At 42.2% G+C, this 19273-nt stretch overlaps 1 protein-coding gene across 1 annotated transcript in view; it reads right to left on the bottom strand.

Moving 5' to 3' along the window:
- Window positions 1-6: 6 nt before the first annotated feature.
- Window positions 7-19273, bottom strand: part of TMEM131 (transmembrane protein 131) — a 91528-nt gene continuing 72261 nt past the window's right edge. Inside the window, 12 exon segments of the mRNA XM_035893198.1 lie at window positions 7-390; window positions 3878-4041; window positions 5431-5528; window positions 6617-6713; window positions 6812-6933; window positions 7261-7435; window positions 8188-8346; window positions 8496-8620; window positions 10013-10140; window positions 11333-11508; window positions 15443-16038; window positions 16619-16777. Of these exon segments, the coding sequence (XP_035749091.1) occupies window positions 94-390; window positions 3878-4041; window positions 5431-5528; window positions 6617-6713; window positions 6812-6933; window positions 7261-7435; window positions 8188-8346; window positions 8496-8620; window positions 10013-10140; window positions 11333-11508; window positions 15443-16038; window positions 16619-16777 (2296 nt within the window). The 3' untranslated portion in view covers window positions 7-93.

The raw sequence follows: 19273 nt of genomic DNA, 5'->3' as shown, positions 1-19273 counted from the left end.
AAAGAGCAGCAACAGCCTGAAAATGATGTTTCAAAAATTTGCATTCAGAGTTGTATCATGACCTGGACAAGAGTTCTTTCCTTTTGTTTCACTTCAGTTTTCGTGAGGGTAGTGTGAATTAGACCAAGGATCTGAACTTCTCCTTCCAATCGTCGGGCTCCAAATTCTCCAAGGATTGTAGGTCTGTCCCATGTCTTCAGCGGGATTGGCAATGGTGGCAGCAGCGGGCGGAGGAGGAGCAGCGGAGGAGTTTTCGCTACCCATGAGATCAATGCCTGACAACGCGTTTGTTGGAGTGGTGAAGGGAAGGCCGCTGTTGAGATTACTTGACCAAATGGAACTGCTGAATGGAGTGGTGGACCACAGGCCACTTGGGTTGCCAAGGATCGACTGCAGTAAAGAAAAAGCCAGGTGAGTAGCAGTTCGGTAACCTCTATCTTCACTTTGTTTATAGCTCCCCCGGAAGAAAAATATCTCAGGAGCAGCAAGCCTGCTGTGGGACCCCTTCCGTCTTCACTGCAACCTGGAGTTCTGAACTCCCTTTGCAAGAGCTTGCCCAGAGGAACCACGCTACTAACGGTCACCAAACGCGTCTGGTAACTGAATGGGCTGCAGAGCGCACTTACATTCCAGGCTTTTGAGCTGTTTTCATTTGAGCTTATATGTCCCCATATAGTTACTAATTTAAGCATTACTAGTATTCAAGTTTTAACACACGAGGGCCAAAAAGCTCAAGCTTAATTAAACTAGTTAGAATGAGGTAAATAAACATGGTTCAAGTCTCAAAACAACAACAAAATTCAAGTTGTAATGGAAAGTGGCAGTGAAATCCATTCCTTGATCCTTTTTTGGCTGTTGGCAAACTTATCTCCTTGTATTCAGAAGTGTCTGTTAAAAATTGTACATTTTGGATGACCCTACCTGCATTCAGCCCCACTGTACCTCCCTGTATTCCCAGTATCTAACTTTTCCCCCATCCAAAGTTTCTCCAGATGAAGAGAGGGGGGACTGGAGAACTGGCCATTTGTCAGGGAGTTCCTGTAAGCCCGTCCTGGCTGAAGACATCTGGAAGTCTCTGACAAACGGCCATGGTGCAGATGCCGGTGTGCTGCAACACATGTCACAAATGCATCTGGGATGCACAGGACAGGGGGTTGGACTAGATGACCTCTAAGGGTCCCTTCCAACCCAAAACATTCCATGATTCTATAGGACAGGTACAGCAAGCATAGAGAACACACGCAGAAATTAACAAGGCCCAGGTTTTGTCAACTCTTTTATTAAAGCCCAAACAGTAGCAACCAACAGGGAGAGGAATCTAGCCCATGGTGTGGTGGAAACCGATACCCGGAAGCAGCCAAAGATGGAGATGAGAAAGGTTAGCATAACTTTCATGCTAATATTAGCACAGAACCTGCTACACGTAGGCTTAACGCACTACATACCTCAGCACCAGTAGTTTTAATGTACGTGTGCTGTAAATTCAATTTGCAAATATACAGTAAACTTGATACATCAAAAAGGCAGTGGACTTGTTGAGTACATGCTGTAAGGTACAAACATCCTTATGGTTGGATTTACTGGGTGGAGAAAGGGCATCCCTTCCCAAGATCTCAGCCCTCAGATAATGCACACTTAAAGGTTAAACAGTATCAATGTACTCTACATCTGAAGATTAAAATAAAAATCCCTTCAGAAAAGAAAAACAAGGTAAGGTCTGAAAATGTCTTCAGGTCGGGATTTTACTTTCTCCCCTGGAACGAAGAAGATACACTCTGTCTCATCATACCTGAAACTGGTTGGACACTAACACATCACCAAAGGGTCCTCAAAGAATTTGGTAAATGAGGGTTGGACAGTGAGCACATGCAGGGGTTAACCAGCCCAACGTCATTAAGGACTCCCCAGTGTCACTGAGTAGTTGAGCCAAACTAGGGTCACAGTTTATTACTGTTATATAACCAAATGGTTATATTTAAGCTCTACGAGCATTAGACTACTAAGCCTAGAGCAGGAAACACTCATTCTGCCGCTCAGACACCAGCCCTAACACACTGAAAGTCCACTCTTATTTCCTCCCGTGGGCAAGAGCCAGAAACTATTCCTATGTGTCCCAGAAGCGTTTGGGAGAGCCTGACAGAAAGGCCGTTGCTGATAAAGTAGAAGCAACCAGGAAAGGAGCATCAGAGAAGGGTACCTTCGATTTTAGACTGCTGCTCCCTTTCAAGTCTGGTGGAGGGAGGTACTGAGTGGCTGTCAGACAGAACTACAAGCAGGGAAACAGAGGAGAGAAGAGTAAGGGACTGTGGATAGAAAGAAACTTGGGAAGAAGTACCAGCAATGCAACAAGGCCTGAGGGGAGACGGGACTCAGATGTCAAATGCTATTTAGTACAGAAGCAAAGAATTATGCATAAAATTGGAAAGCAAGAGGCGCAAGGAAGGAAAACGATCAAAACTGACTCCCCAGAAAAGAGGGTAGCACAGAGGGCACCACGCAAGTGCTGTTTGCAAGAACGGCTTTGGCTCTTGTGCCAGAAAGGAGGAAAGGGGAGGGCCCTGCCCTGGTACCTGCTCTCTCACCTAGCACTCAGCACAAGGAGGTACAGTGGTAGCAACAGCCAAGTTTTCCTGCTCTGGCTCACCATAAGCATTTTTAAAAAAAAACAAAAAACAACCCTATCATTAAAAAGGCTTTGAACATTTCAGTCTGTTTGCTGCTTCTTGTTTATTACGTGATCTTCTCCTTGAATAAGGCCCTAAAATGTTCCCCCCCAGTCAAAGTATTTCAAGGGAGAGACTGGCAATTCTTCTATACCATTTGTCTGGCTTCTGTCTTGATGGTCCCTGAAGCACACTTACAGGTATTTTTCAGAAGCTGCCAGGAAATAGACTGGGAGCTAAACAGATTGTTCTGGTTGTCCTCAATCTTTCCTTCTATCAAATGCTGAGAAATCTGCCCTCCAATGTGACCAAAAAGCAAAAATCTCTCCTTACGTAGTTTTAGCGAGGTTCCAGCTACAGCTGTAACCGCATGACAGGGGCGGGATCAGTGAGCGCGTGTCTATAAGAAGCCGTGTGACCTTCTTCGGCCTCCCCTGCCCCCTGCCTTCCCCCACTCCATCTGAACTGCTACCAGGTGAAGTAAACACTGCTTCTTACTCACTACAAAAACATTTTCAGAAGACAAGATGAACGATTTCAGCTGGCACTGAAGACAGCTGTTGTGGTGTAAGTTTTATTCTGACAGATAGAGAGGCACAAGGATGAGAGAGCAGCGCTACAATCTGTGTAAAAGCTGTTTTTTCTTCTTTGGCTATACTCAGGATCTCCATCAAAATTAGTAGTTAGTCCTTTAGTGTTTTTTCTAAGCTGAAAAGAATACATTTGAGGTCTTTTAGATGAGGGTTTTTTTGACCTTCTGTCAATTTATGAGTAGGTGCAATACTGGATTCAGGAAGCAGAATCGAAGTCTGAAAGTTACCATGTTGGCTATTCTGCAACTGTCCATCAAGCTGGAAGTGACAGAGGCAGTGCCCAGCCATGGCACAGGAGCAGAACGGCTCTTTCCACGATTCTGAAGCATGTGGGAATGGAACAGACCTTTCTAAGTGCTGCAAGATGCTCTCGGGAGAAATATTTTTTATGTGAAGCAATTTACATGGATTCATCATCCACAAGTGAGCGGTCTAATCACTCTTTGTCCAACAGCCATGCCAACTTAACTAACCCAGACTGATGAATACATACAGCTTCCCTTTGCCTTTATTCTTGACTTTTTTCATCCAAATTGAAAAAGCCTCTAAATGAAATTAGATGGCAGATACAGAACAGGTTGGTAACAGTACTAAAACGTTGTACTTGGACTGAATACTTACTGCAGTTGTATGAGTCGGGGAACTCGAGCTTGTTGGCCAGGAGGGTACAGAATCTGTAGCTGAAGGGTCCCAGATGGATGATGGAACATTACTGAATTCACTCCAGTTTCTCTGAACATCCTGCCCATAAGCAGATCGAGCTAAACCGAGTTTGCTAAAAACCTCTAAAAACAAAATGAAATAAAACTGAGTAAATTTCTCCTCTTCTTTTTCCAAGAACCACAGCAGACTAATACTCTTCACAGTTATTTCCCATCTTTTTCTAGCCAGTCCTGCTGCAGTGCAAGAACTGAGATTAGAAAAGGTCACGCAGCAATACAGATCTCATCTCACGTGCCCTACATCGGACAGCGGCTACAAAGTTAGGGTCATGGTTATCGTGGGGAAGTGTTATACGCTTCAGTATCAGCCTATGGGATTTGTTTGGGTCCTGGTACTATTTACCCAAAAGCAGTCAGGACAGTGGGCAGCAGCACAGCAACACTGAGAGTCCTGGCAGTTCCTCCCACCAAGTTAACTGCAGGTGGAGTAAGGGACTGGGGGCAGAAGGAGCCACTCGTAACAGCAGCACCCATTCACCTTGCAGCGCTCCCTTCCCAGCTGGTTCCTGGTATGGGAGGCGGCACTGGCTGTGCCCCAGCCCAGACCCCATCTCTGCTATGAGGAGAGGGCAGCACCAGTGCTCCTGGGTTGGCCTTTGTCCCCCGTCCCCCCTGAACTGATCTCGGGCATTTTACTGCAGTCCCTCAAGCCCGGTGCCGAGTGTTGCCGATGAAGATGAAAACCCCACAGCAGCAGCTGCTATTGATGATTGCAGACCTCCAGCATTTTTCAGTAGACACCACCCCTGTTCTTTCAGTAGACAGGCAATCCACTCTGCAAATGCCACATACAAAGTTGGCTTTGCTTATCATCTTTTGCAGACACCTTAAAAAATACCATGCATCCCCAAACACGGCATACAAATCTAGAGTAAGTATGCAGAGCATCCGTGCCCTACAGTATAGCCTGCCTGCATCAACCCTCATCTCAACAGTCACTTATGGAACGTGTACCTAAACATTTAAATACAAGAATTAATGTCTGGGTTTAGTATGCATCAGTTCATCAGGCAGCTATACAAATGCCAGAGGAAAACACAGGAGGAAAGCAACACGAGGGATGGGCCATTGCCTCACTTAGAGAGCAATGGTTTTATGCAGGCATACAGTGTTCAGGAAACCACAGGCCCAGGGGCACGCTTTTGAGATCTACAGTAAAGCTTCAGGGGGAGGGACGGAGGGGAGGAAGGCTGAGGAAAACAAATATCAAGAAATTTTACTGAAACCGAGAAACTTCAAACCTAAGTATTTCCAGCCCAATAATCACTCTAAGAGTTTCCACTTACTCCCTCTAGGCTGAAACACAGAATGCACTACCAAATTTTTAACACGTTTTCCTACACAGTCATCCTTTTTGGGGGCAGGGACGGGAACTCAGACCAGGGGAATGGAGACACACCATTTCTTTACCAGTATTTGAATATGGAAAATATTTGAAAAGAAAAAACTCACCACCAGTTAAGTTAAAAGAGTGTCCAAACGCAGAGAATGAATTGAGAGGCGTGAAGTCGGGACTGCTGGGATTGCTGATAGGACTCCACAAACCCGAACTAAATATTATGGAGTAACAGGAAAGCAATATACAACTCATTAACATGGTACTGCCAACAACATTGACTTACTAATCTATATACAAATATATACGTACAAATGCAGGTGTGTGTACATACATATATACATATGTATATACAATAATAATATATATACTTAACAATGATCAAGAGTTATCAAGGAAATTAGCTTGGTTTTGTTTTAAAAAAAGATTACAATGCTCTGTAATCTGTAGAGTGAGCTCCAGCACAAACCTGAGTAGCTCTTTTGCTCAGTTTTTCAGAACATGTGTAAGGTCCAAGCCATAGCGCAGGTTTTTTGACAAGCAGATAAAATCTAGAACCACTCAGAAGGGATACTCTCTAGCTTGTGGGCAAGCTTCTTGCAAATACAGCTAAGTTAACTGGAACCAGTGATAAACATTTACAAAAACAAACCAAAACCCCACCCACAAACTGCTCAGAAAAGCAGTTCCTTTGCATATTGAAACTCGAAGTCAAGTGTCTTTCCTATCCCAGAAAGGTTACCGGGCCCTTACTGCTTTTTACAACCAAGGCTGACCTGAGCTGCCAAAACATGTCAGAAACGAGAGTGGGCCTGGGGGAACATGACTGCGTGTGGCTGTAGTCTGCACCTCCTCCTAACACAAAGCCTGGTGACAGTTCTGGTCTCAGTGTTCAAACTGGGCGTGAAAGACACTGCCGTACAGCAAGCTGTGCTGCCTGTAAACTATGTCAAGTGACCTTGGTTCACACTCCTCAATACTGAAAGTAGCCAAGCTGATTTCTCCTTGTTTGGATGCCCAGGGAGCACAAGATGGTTGAGTTACTGAGAGTGAGGGGGAGAAAGTCACCATCACATCCAGAACATCCTTCTCTCTACTTCTGAGTCACTTGTAAGTTCTAAATTTTTTTTTGCAAGGTGAGAGATGCTGTGCCCAGACTTTAAAAAACAGGTTAAAAAAAAGAAAAGGGGGGGGGGGGGGAAACCAGAACAAATTCTGTCACTGCCTTCAAAATGCCATTAACAGCTTGCAATCTTCTTTTCTAGGGGCCCAAGTATTTACCCAGAGAATATAAAAAATTACCTGTCAGAGCCATCACTATCAACAACTGTGTGGGAAATGCTGATATTGCTGGAAACATCTGTCTTGCTTGGAGAAACCTTTGGTAAACCACTGCCACCTGCAAGAATATAATATATAAAATTAATAAAGAACCAAAAGAACAGAATATTTAGGAATATTCAGAAATATTTAGAAGTCCAAATGGGTTCTAAGTACCTGGGCTCTTGTCATAACCTGCAGCCACAGCAGCAAAAGTGGGGTTACCATTCCTGCCTGGAAGAGAAGCTGCCTTTGCCAGCTTATGTTTGGTACCATTAGGCTGCTTGCTTTTCGTTTCACTTAAAGGAAGGAAGAAAAAAAAGAAAAAAGTAAGGTTTTGGACTTCAGCAGTTTGATTAAAAAAGCAGCAATTTAAGCTAGCATTCACAAAAATGTTAACAGCTCAACACTTCGTGTAATTGTACGTTTTTCCAATCTACCAAGTAAGAAACCCCAGAAAAATATAAATAGCATGGTAAGATACGCACAGTAATATCTGCAAAAAAGCAGTTTCCATGGGAAGAGGAAATGGGTCTGAGAGAAGGGAGATGAACCGTGTGAAGCACATGGGTTCCACAAGTGCTCTGTGCTTGGGAAATCAGTAGGAGGTGCAGATTTAGACTCACTTGCTGCAGCTGCTGTTCACAATGCTGCTGTAAGTGCCGCCTCGTGGCCCAAAAGCTAAAGATGCGGGGGGAGGAGGGGGAGATGGAGAGGCGGGTGTCGGCGAGGGCTGTCGCTGCTTCAGGAAAGCATCTGCGTTCAGGGTTTGTAGAGAGAGTTTATAAAGGTTGTCCGTAGCTATAGAGAGAAACACAAAACACTTCCCTGTAGTATTTACTTTAAACAAAGGCTTCTCAAACCTGTGCTACCCTGTTTGTTCAAATTGAGGCATTACGGCAAAGGCTGTTCCCAGTTATTGAAGAAGTAGCTCCTTCTCTTTATTCACCTGTCACTATTCAGGTTCACTACCTACTTTCAGAGAGACTGCACTGCAATAAAAGCACCGAGATGAAGTGATCTGTACAGAACAAACCTTTGTGCGTGAGCGCTGTGGCAAGGGATGACTACACTTGCATGCGACCAAGAGGAAGGCGGTTCACTTCCCACACAAGGGACTTAACAACGCAACCAAAAAGCTTATAATAGTGCCCCATGCTAACCACTGCACTAAGGCACTGTCAGTGTTTCCTCTCCAGGGCAAATCATGTAATTAGTTTCAACTTTGGCTACAGCAGATTTGACCAAGAAAAACCCCGTCTGCTGTAGAAAACACATACTGTTTTCGAGCAGTAATTCTCACTTCCTCAATCTCCCCAGCAGCTTCTGAATCCTGTTCATCACTGAAGAACTGTGGAATGGCCCAGGTTCTGCCCATGCGGTTTGCAAACCTCCCAAATCATACCACACGCTATTAATATGAGGCCTACAGCAGAAAACGGGAGCACAACTATGCAGTGACAAAAAGACAGGAAGATCTACAAACAGACCAAGCCTTCCTATGGCTGTTCATTGCAGAAGACCAATTCTGACATCCTCTAGTGATTACTTACAGCTGCCAGCTTTGTGAAGAGGCACAGAGTCCCACTCTGGTGGTGGAGAATCCTTTTCCCCTTCTGAGCTGCTGGTGTTTCCTAGCTCCTGTCCAGAGCCACTGGGGAGAAATTTTGCTAACGCCGATGGCCTGCTCTCCATTAACTTACTGCTTGGACCTATTAAAACAAAAGAGGAAAAGCAAGTCTGTGGAAAGTAAACTGAACAGCTTTCTTCTCACCCCCGACTTAGAATTAAGCACTGAGGAGGGGTTACAAGCAACCAAATAAACCTCCCGAGGTTTTTATAAAAAATAGCCTCACACTACCTCTCGTTTTGGGGAGGTTTCTTGATTTAGACCCATTCGTCAAAAGGTGCTGTGTAGGTATCTTGGACGGAAAGGTTTTGCGCTGCTTGTTTTCCAGTGGGGGAGTACAAGACAATTCCAACGAGCTAAATGAAAACAGAGATCCATTTATTTTGAAGCTCTCTGAAGCGCTGGAGATTTTTTTTTTTTTTCTATATATATGCCATACAGTCTCACAGAAGACTGGTCTCCTGTGGCTTTCTTATGTCAAACTTGAGCTCATCTTCAAAGCTATTAATAAGCAGAGTTTTGTATTTCTCCTACATGCGACTTCACCCTTCCTAGCCCTGGCTCATTTTCTACCCACACTGCTCCACACATTTATTAGGGCTCACTCACCTTCCAGGAGAAGCTTTCATCCTGGAGCTCCAGCATTACAAAACCTGCTTGATTATGCAGAGGCAACAAGAGATGGCACTGCCGTTTTTCTACTCTGCCCCCACAGACTCTTGTTAGATCACATGGCTCCTGACACACTATTGCCCTGAATGTATGGGGTCATCTTTTAGTCGATGACATTCAACTACTCAAACTAATCACCAAATTAATTTGGCTACGTACTGTTCTTTTTCTCCAGCTATTTGCTTATATGTCCCAGTCTTTCTAGGGAGGAAATATTCTACCCATTTCTGGCAGAGAAATTCCGAACCAGCTCTCACTGGCCTTTGAATACTGTCACATGTAGTGAAGTTGTGATTTATATGATAAAGGAAAGCAGATAACGGTAAGAATAAATAAGAAAAAGAGGAGACTTTGTGAGGCAATGTTTTCACAATTATTTTTAAGAAAATGAATCTATCTCAACTACTAATCCCAGTTAGTCTAGTATTAATTACAGCGACAGGGAAAACGCAAGCCAATATACCATGCCTCAATTTGGTGAAGTTTACTTTTGCAGCACTTGGATATCAATCTGATTTTGGTATTTCAGCACACTATTTCAGAATGAACTAGATACAGTAAGACTAAGGTTCTTCATTCTTCCCCTTTCTATCATCTGCAGTCAATCACCTGCCAGTAAGGGAAAGGGACTGGCAGCAGCAGCAGCCGCCTTAATAACATATCCAAGACTCTGATCTTACTCTGTGATACAAAAAAGGAAACTACATGGCTGTGATTTCCCCAAGGGCAATTAAAGGCACTCATGTTAGCGCTGGCTTACTGTGCTGCCACTGGAAGCTCCTGTAGAAACATTAACCCTATTTTGTATATGTTACAAAAAGATTAACATCGCTTAACCTGATTTTCTTCTCTGGATTTAGTTCTCATTTGTGCACTGTATTCCCATTAAATAATTTATTATTTACAAGCGTCAGATACTCCCGGATACCAGGAAGGAAGAGAAAGCTGCTTAAAGGTATCTGCTGCTGGCATTAGCCAGACTGGCAACCACAACAGTCGAATAGGCAGATTTTTATCAACCCATCTTCCCTTCAGGCACGATGCCTTCTCCACCGAAAAGACGTTGTTACGCTTACCTGGTTTTCACATCTACAGGGATTTCTTTCTTTATATTTGATAGCAGTTTTTTCGTTTTCTGTTTTACTTGGACTATTTCATTTTCAGGTTTTTCTGGTATAACTTTTCCCTTTTGTTTTTCAGGTTCCTGTAAAAGACATTAGATCAACATGTTAATATTCATGAGAAGTAAAGTCCCTCTTCCATTGCAGCACAGAGTTTAAACAGCGCTGAAGAAAGAATGCTATTTGAAAGCATGAGCATTTTTGCAGCATAGAAGGTATCTTTTTACTGCTCAGTGAGTACACCTATAAAATGTGCTATCTATTTTTTTCTATTTGGAGAAGTAGAAATCGAAATACCCAGCAAGTTGATGTGCCTCAAGCAGATCTGATGTTGACAAACACACAGCTCCTCAGGCTACAGCCTCTGAGTCTGCTTAAAAAGATGCTAGGTCTGTATGGAGGCCCATACTGCAGCTGTTGGGCGCAGTACAGGCTGTCGAAAACAGACAAAGTGAAGAATATGAGCAACTTCGCCATTCAATTTATTGGGTTTTTTTAATTACACTTCTAAGACTTTCTGAATACAAATATACTTTCAAATAGCCAACCTGAAAAATCAAAAGTGATTTTCAAATGAAAACATTGTTAAACCATAACTTTTGAAATACAGTACATGGATTTCTTTTCTCTTTTTTCCCCCATCTAGAATCACTACCTTTTCCAACGTTCAAATTTAAGACAAGTCAAAATTTAGGCTTGGTTTTCTTCTCTTTGTGATTACCTTTGCTTTGTTTGGTTCCCTAGCACACGCTTTAGGACAAAATATTTAAGACAACCTGACCACTACACAAATTGTCAGGGCTTTAGTTTATTACCTAAAAGCACATAAGCCGAATGAGTAAAATAAAGGTAGGGGTATTGTCAAAGGTAATTAAGTTAACTACCTGCTGACAAGTTACCACCAGTGAACTGACCCTTTGTAACTGATGGATGTTTTTCATGGTTTTAGCATACACCCTAACGACCAAGTAATATTAGTGTCCATACTTTGCCTTTTTATTCTGCAAACAGAACAGGCTAGGAGCGTGCAGAGAGACAATTCCCACAATGCTGCTGACAACTGGTGGCTTATTCATGCCACAGTCACTCAGGCACTTTCTGTCCTGAGACCACATGATTCAAGCATATTCACACTCACAGAGGAGCAAATTTTATAGAGAAGAAATGAAGGCAAGGATTGGGAAAGACGGTTTTTGACTAACATTCTTCCTTTGTTAGGGATTACAGCGTAGGAAAGCTGAGCACAGGAGCCTCCTTTGATGAGCCGTGCCGTACCTCTTTGAGAAGTGGTTCTGTATCTGGGTTGGAGGTTTCGGTTGTGGTTGAAGAACTGTCATCATCTGCCAAGGAATCCTTCAGCTCATCCTCCTGTTGCTTTCCTTTCCCTCTTCTATCCTTTTCTTCCCGCTTCTTCTGTGGCTTAGCCTTGCGCTGAAGTGTTTTCCCTTTCCCTAGGGAGATAAGGATGCTTCAGATTCTCAGCAGCAGTACTCCGAGATGGGCTAGTTCACTTCATTTTAGAGGCTAACCCACGTGATTAAGCCTCTGAAGTTTGTCACCTGTTATGATACACCAACCACTTACAGCCACTTTACACCAAATGCAAGCATCAAACCTGAAGAACCCTGATCTCCACTGTCACATCTATGCTATGGAGCCCTACCTCTGCTGCGTCGGTGGGCACCTGGCTACCTGTAATTCTTCTCTGCTCTGTTCCTGGCATTCCTTTTAAACACCTCAGAATCCAATTTGACAGTTTCACCACGTAAGACTAGATTTAAACATGAACTTCAGAAGTTGGTACAAGCTTTATCATCTGAACAGATGAAGAACTAGAGTGGATGAGAAAAGTCACTGATGGCATTTGTCTAGCAAAGATGTAAAAAAACCAAACCCCCAAAGCCTGAAATCTCACACCCAAGGATACTTTCTCCTCTTGACATATTTTATTCTTTCAGAGTGTACTATTCTAAGAGGTATGACTAAGCCGAATGCAAAACAGTTTCGCTTGACACATTGAAGCGTTACTGCATCTCAAAGCAGGAAAACAATGCGTTAAACACTCCAGGGGATGTTTAATCAATTTTCTTGAAGCAATGCACATATAAATAAATAATGGCACTTGAACAATCGATTATGTTTTTCCTGCAATTTCTACAGGCTAACTGAAATGTAGCCTAGTATAAGTTCAAAATGTAGAGGTTTAAGAACCTTTGAAATCAAGTCAGAGGTCCTGGATTGCAAAATAGGAAGGATTAGGCACCTGGGGAGTAAAAAAGTTATCAAAAAAAGCATCAATACAGAGAAACCGTGAGTGCACATGTGTGGAGTCATCATTATCTTGCCATTGCCTTGCGTTCTTCTCTTACAGGATGACAGCATTCACAATATACTCATGTCTTTTACTAGATGTAATATACACCTTTACCAGTAAGATCTTCCCTAGATCCTGCCCCTCAGACTAAGCGTTCTCATTTGTAAGCCACACAGTGCCTGCATACAGCTTCCAGGATGGACCTAACAGTTTGCTCAAGTAAAGACTCAATTAACCTGTGCTGAGTAAGTGGATTCAGCCCCTACTGGGATTTGTACCAGCTCAAGTCAGTACTGAGCCTGGCAGCACAATGATAGCCATCACATTTCATCTGGCAAAATGTTCCTCGGGGAAAGTTTGTACCAAAACATAAATTTGCCTTCAGTATTTTGGCAAATACCAGATACGTATCAATGTATTCGTTTTTTTCAGACTTAACATCAAGGTTTTCAGTATCAAGAACAACAAAAATATTGGGAGATAAAATATTCTTTTTAGTGTACATGCAAATAAAAGTGTAAATACAAGTAGAGTTTTGCATGGAAATTTTTTAAAGGTCGGCTTCCAGCTTATTGGGGGTACTCTGCTTTTGCCTCAGAAGGCCTCGTTCTAAGATTTGCTTCAAATTTAGTCTTCGTTCAGGATTGCTAAACAGTTTAATGTACCTCATTAGAAAATCTAAGTAAAATGTAATCATGATATAAAAATATAACATAAAGCAGCTGTTTAACAAAAAACTGATGTGGGCTCCGCAGAAGCCTGCTTGGATCCAAGTATAAGAAAGCTGAAACAGAAGACTACGAGGATGGGAATCCTGCACAGGATGTTGTGCCAGCCAGTTTTAGTCCAGAAGCTGCTGCTTCTGTGCAAACGTTTGTGACTCGCTCTAGCTATTTATCTAAAGACAAACAGTGCGTGTATGTAGATCCAGACAGATAACAGAACTTCCCCTATGGTTTTACATTTTTAAAGAGGGCAAATGGAAATAGGCAAGTTTTATTTGATGCGCTGAGCTTTTGTCAGTCAAGTTATGGTTTGCAGATAATGTTGGGTTTTTTTTGAAAAGCTTGTCCAAAAAGGAGTCTGCATGCATAAATCTGATTTATTGATCTAAGATGATGAAGAGGTCAAGAAAACTATCTGGATTGCAAAATGTAACATTCATAATATATTTTGCAATACAGAGTATGTTTAAATAGTCAGTATACCACCATGTCAAAGCACAAATGAGGCAAAGGCTCTGTACCAGGAGTAAAAGTGTGAAGTTATCTGAATGAACATGTAACCAGGAGAGAGCTACAAAGCGGGAAAGTAATGCCAAAAAATGGAACCCATGTAAGTGATTAAGAATGAAGTATTTTACCATCATTTAAACAGCTTTTCAAATTGATAGACAAATCAACAGAAGCACCCATCTCAAGAAAATGCATTTAAATGTAGTTGAAAAAAATGTAATCAAAGGTCTATCAACACTCAGAAGCAGCTATTTGCTCAGACAAGCTCCCAATGCACAGACTGCTAGGAATTGCTATAGATACAAAAACCTGAACATAGGTACACCACATTATTTGGATCAGGAATTGCTTTTGAAGCCAAACTCAATGGTCCCCACACGCTTTGTAGCAGCTGCATCGTCCAGCAGTACTCAAGTGCAAAAGCTGGTTTCTTTTTAAGTTGAACTACAAATGGGAGATGCACTCCAGAAGCGCTCCCAGCCCTTCCAGGCACGCAATACATGGACCGGGTCAGTCCACCGTAAATCTGCTCAGACACGCCCCAGGAGGACGTTGCACCCTCACTACCAGCCATTTTGCTTTCCAGAGCTCCGATATGGTGCTATTTGCTGACACAGACGCTGCCTACAAAACGTACCTACGTCACGTCACTTTGCTGGAGTACCATTTAGCCTTTACGAAATGAATACCTGACAAACTGGTCATAATTCTCTTATTATGAATTCCCTTAACCACAATCCCCTGGTCTAAACTAAAAACCAAACGGCCTTCAGAGTCTCCACTTTGAAAGTCCAGATGCGCCATCACATCCATGCTGAACTGAGAACTTCCTGCTCATTGCTACTTAGCAGAGTGAAGCCTTCCTCTTTGGTGGCACGTGATCATACAGATGCTTCAGGGTTTACGTGCCTTCCCACCATTCGTTTTCTTAACTTTATCTCTAATAAGCAACACAGTATCAGTACCGTTCCTGTACGACAGTGTTGTTAGAAAAAAGTGAAAAATCATTTAGAAATAAACACTTTAAGATTAAATTTATAACCACATAACTCTGGGACAACACTGAAATGGCTAATACAAAAAACATGATAAGAAGTTCTGCAGTAACAAAATGTTTATAAGAAGGAAAATAACTGACATAATTTTAAAAGTCTGAATGTATCTAATGTACGACATTCAATACATTATTTTAAGCATTAGACAACTGAAAAGATGCATGAACAATTCAAACTCAACTCTAACCTCATGCAAAGATGAATGCAACTTAAACACAGGCGCCATATATTAATTTGCTGACCACCTGACACCAAGGATTTTCTACAACTACAAGTCCAGGCATGAAGAATTCCATTCCCAAACAATACCACAGGGGTTTACCCATCTCGCTCTCTTCCCCTCCTCCATTTCTCCCCATCTCAGTTTTCATAATACCAACTGTCCTTTCCTAATAAAAACTTCCTTTTCCTTTCCTCAACCCTCAGCCCCAAGTACAAATGATGGAGGTGGGAGGGATGGATGCTAACCCAAAGGCAAAGGAGTAGCAAACAAAAGCATCTTTCTTCAGAGGGTCAGATGTCTAAATATTCGTGCTTGCTTTCACCAAAATGTTCCAAAAATTTTGCAGGAAGAATCACAGTCTAACATTGCACGGAGAACTTCGCGGCCATAAAATGAATAAAGGAAGTGTTCAAGACACGGGTGCGTACAGCAAGGCAGGGTACAGCTGAGAAGCTATCACTTTCCACACTATGAAAACATGACCTTTACAGCTGATTAAATCTTGTTCTGTGGCTTACATAATGAATCATCCTGTTAAAAAAAGCAGAATTGTATTACCTTTGTTTTTTGCGAGTGGAGATGGGGGCTGCTCTGTAAACACGTCTGGGGAAGGGGATTCTGGGTGGTCAAAGTCTTTTTCCATGGTTTCTATGAGCCCAGTGAGATCTGAATCCTCCGAGCTGTGCCTTCTGCTGCTGGCACATTCGCCATGGGGTGGGCTGAGAAGTGGTAGCTGTGGCAAAGCACTTTCAGTCTGTTGCTCTTGCTGCTGGGGCCCGGATGCTGGGGGTTGCTGGAGGGGCTGCTCTGCCAAAGCCGGCGCCTGCTGCTGCGTTGGCTGCTGGTTCTGCCTCGTCCCCTTGGCTCTTTTGCCTGCGGCGTGAGTCTGAGCTGGGGCACCTGAATCCAAGGCAAAGGGGCCCGCTCTGTTCACTGACTGCATGGAAGCTGCTTGTGCTGAAGTCCTATTAGGTACGCTTGAACTGGGTTTGGATTTGATGTTTTCAACATCAGGTGTGTTTCTATTGCTGTGAAGGTGTCCTGTTGCATTGCATTGTTTGTGATTCCCTGCACTGGATCGTGAAGATGAACTGCCTGCTCCGTAGATCCCTCTGGATGAACCGTGATTAGAATCGGATCCAAGCGCATTCAAGCTGAAAGAACAAGTGTTTAAATATACTCTACAGTGTTTCCACTCTTCCACATGAAAAAAGAATCACTATGCCCAAAAGAACCCTTGAACTACACTGGTTTTGGCTTATAACCAACAAAAATACCTGAAACTTGTTTGACAAGTCGGTAGCCTTTGCCACATTCACTTGCTCACTGTATGTATGAACGAAAACAGAGTAAAATGACAGTCAATACGTATGAACACTGAAAGGAGATGATTTTTTTTTTTTATTTAAGACACCAAAGGTGTGGACTTCTGGCCTGCTATTTTTCTGCAGTCTATATCTTTCATTTCTGACAATATTAACAGGAAACTTGACAGGGTTTGGTTTTGCTTGTTTTTTTGTTTTGTTTTTTTTTCTTTTTTTTTTTCCAAAAGATGAATATTCCTCACAATCACAAAATCCAACTTTTTAATCCAAGCCTTCTTTTTATAACTAACTGGGAGGATCTTTATTCATTCATCTGTTTAAGGAGCAGTATTACTTTCTTACTGGCCTTATAACTAAATAAAAAAAAGGGGGGGAAGCATCCCACAAAACCCCCCAAATGTATACTTACTTTCCATCAGATGAAATTCCAACTATTCTCCTGAGATCAAGTGGCCTTCCCATATCAAAGGGAGGGTTTGAGGCCTCAAAGGACAAGCGTCTCCTAAATGGCTCCCATATCCCTTGAGCTTCTAGATAGGCTGTTCCAATTACCAAGAGAAAGAGTACGCTGCAGGGAAGAGAGGCAGTCATCTAAGCATTTCTTAGCTTTGAGCATTTTAAGGTTAACGAATTAAATCACACAAGACAAGTTTGTATCTTGAACTGAAAGGATGAAAACTGCATCCAAACCACAACTTTGTCTGATAAAAACATAAAATACACAAGTCTGGCATGATACATACATCAGTAATACTGAGAATGGAAGTTAGGTGCAAGTCTGACATGCAGTTGTGAAGAGTATTAATCCAAAGGAAATAAAGAGAGATATAATTGAAATACTAAAATGGCATCCAAGTGGCTGGCAGCTCTCACAGTTTGTTGGTGCAATTCCATTTTAAAAGCAGAGACCCTCTGTAGAGAACTGCACTGCTGCTCAGAGACGTAAATTTTAAGAGCGTTATTTCAAGGAGTTTTACAACTAACTGCATCTGCTGCAATACCGTGTTTAGGAGTTCTCCACTTACATAACACACTGCAGTGGACTATATTTTTGAATGAAGCAATAAAACCACTGCAGAGACCTTCATCGCACTGCTATCGATTTCATCTTGTAACAGGTGGGAGTTTCGGGGGGAAGAGACACAATGACGATGACTAAAGCTTGCCTATTACCCTAGAAAGTTTATGAGAAAAGAACTTGAAATTAGCAACTTCAGTTTCTGTTCTCCCCCCTATTCTGACTGCCAGTTTTTCTAAGCCACATGCATGAAAACCAGCATCAACTCACACAAAAAGATGAGATACCTCTTGCTTAATTTTTGCTAAAAGACTCTAGTCTAGATATCTTTTAAGTTTTAGCTGTCATCAAAAATACAAGCAACTCTGGAGACCAACTCAGCTGTTGATAGCTTATCAGTGCTTTTTTCCCCTGCCCCGGGGATTAAAAAGGATTATAGATGCATAACTAGATGGCAGAAGGTAGGAAAGATAATTTTCAGCCAAGATGTTAACAAGCAACAGAAAAGTTGAAAAAATAGGGGAATTTTTCAGACAAGCTTACACAAACCGTTTCTCAAAAGAGTAATGATTGCCTTGGGTGCCATGCCATCAAAACCAGAATTACCTTTGGGATGTGAAGAATAAGATATAATCTCTTTCACTTGTTAATTGCTATCCATGATGCTATTTGAAAGCTTCACAAGACTGATGCCAACCAGAAAGCATCGCATCTCTACCACCATGGTGCTACACAAACTTGGGATGGAGTGCACAGGGTTTTGGTGGGCTCGTGGGCACTCTTCCCCCCTCAACCCAACAGCACTGCCCTCGTGGTAACCATGCTGGGCTCCGCAGAGATTGTACAGGGGAGGCTGCAGCAAAAGGTCACCTTGAGGGCTTCTCCTCCTCTGCTACTTTCTGGTAAGGACTCTACTCCCTCTAAGTAAGCCAACACAGGTGTTTTGATAAACAAATACCAGCTTTGAAATGAAAACCAGAACAGATCTTGTTTTCTGGTCTTTTTAACTGCACTTTCTGGTTTTGGTGTGGTTGTGGTGGGAGCAGTAGTGGTTTAGGTTTTTTTGCTTTTTAAACCCCCTATTATTTAAAAAGAAAGAAAAAATAAAACTAGTGTAAAATGTTCAAGTGATTTAAATCACAAACCAATTAGTGTGAGGAACACCACACTGTGGGGAGTAACATGGTCTAGACACCCAAAAACTATCTTGGTACATCCCTCTTTCCTCTCACAGTTTTATCCTGGAGCACACATATGCCTAGCTGGCAAGCTCTTCACAGAAAGGACTGGCTCCTTTGTCGTGTTTGTACATATCCTGTCAAGTTGGACTTCAAAACTTGGAGCCACAAGTATGGTAACAATCCAAACCAATAGCGATTTAGGGAAGGCAACAATTATCAGATTAAAAACATGAAGGATACACTCCTAGAGTTGTTAATTCCTAGAAATTAAGGATACCTTTGCAACAGTATGGAAGTATCCTTTAAGTGGCACCTAGCAAACCCCTAAGTGACAGCATCCTAAAAGTCAGAGGCTGACTGCACACAGGACTCTTGGAATATTATGAAATAGTTACATCAGGACTCTTTCCTAGTTTGCTGCTAAGAAGGATGGTTTGTGCTCGTAGGAAAAAGATATAGTGAGTGAAAGGATTATTAGTCTGTAGTCTTTCGTGAAGTCTAATTAACAAATACAGTACATATAAAATTATCCACACAAACTACACTTATGAGCTGACAATTCACTCTGTCAATAAACTAAAGAGAAATGAAGCTTATACATTTCTAGCAAATATACAGAAAAAACCCCACTTAAGTACTTATTCAGCACTTTCTGAAGTAATGCAGTGTTAGTTAGGAAACCTAAGTAACAGAAATTTTCCTGTTACTTAGGAAAATGCAGTTTCCTAGCTAACACTGCATTAATTAGGAAAGCACTGAAGAGTCAAAAAAGAAAATTAAGCAAGCTGTAACTTTAACATTTCTATTTCTTTTATCAGTCCCTAGAAGGAAAGACAGCCTAGCCAAACAATTATCTAATACAGTA

Source organism: Egretta garzetta, unplaced genomic scaffold (genome assembly GCF_000687185.1).
Source record: "Egretta garzetta isolate BGI_Z169 unplaced genomic scaffold, ASM68718v1 scaffold504, whole genome shotgun sequence".
NCBI lineage: Eukaryota > Metazoa > Chordata > Aves > Pelecaniformes > Ardeidae > Egretta > Egretta garzetta.
The sequence above is the reverse complement of the archived record's forward strand: the minus strand, read 5'-3'. Positions and strand labels throughout refer to the sequence as shown.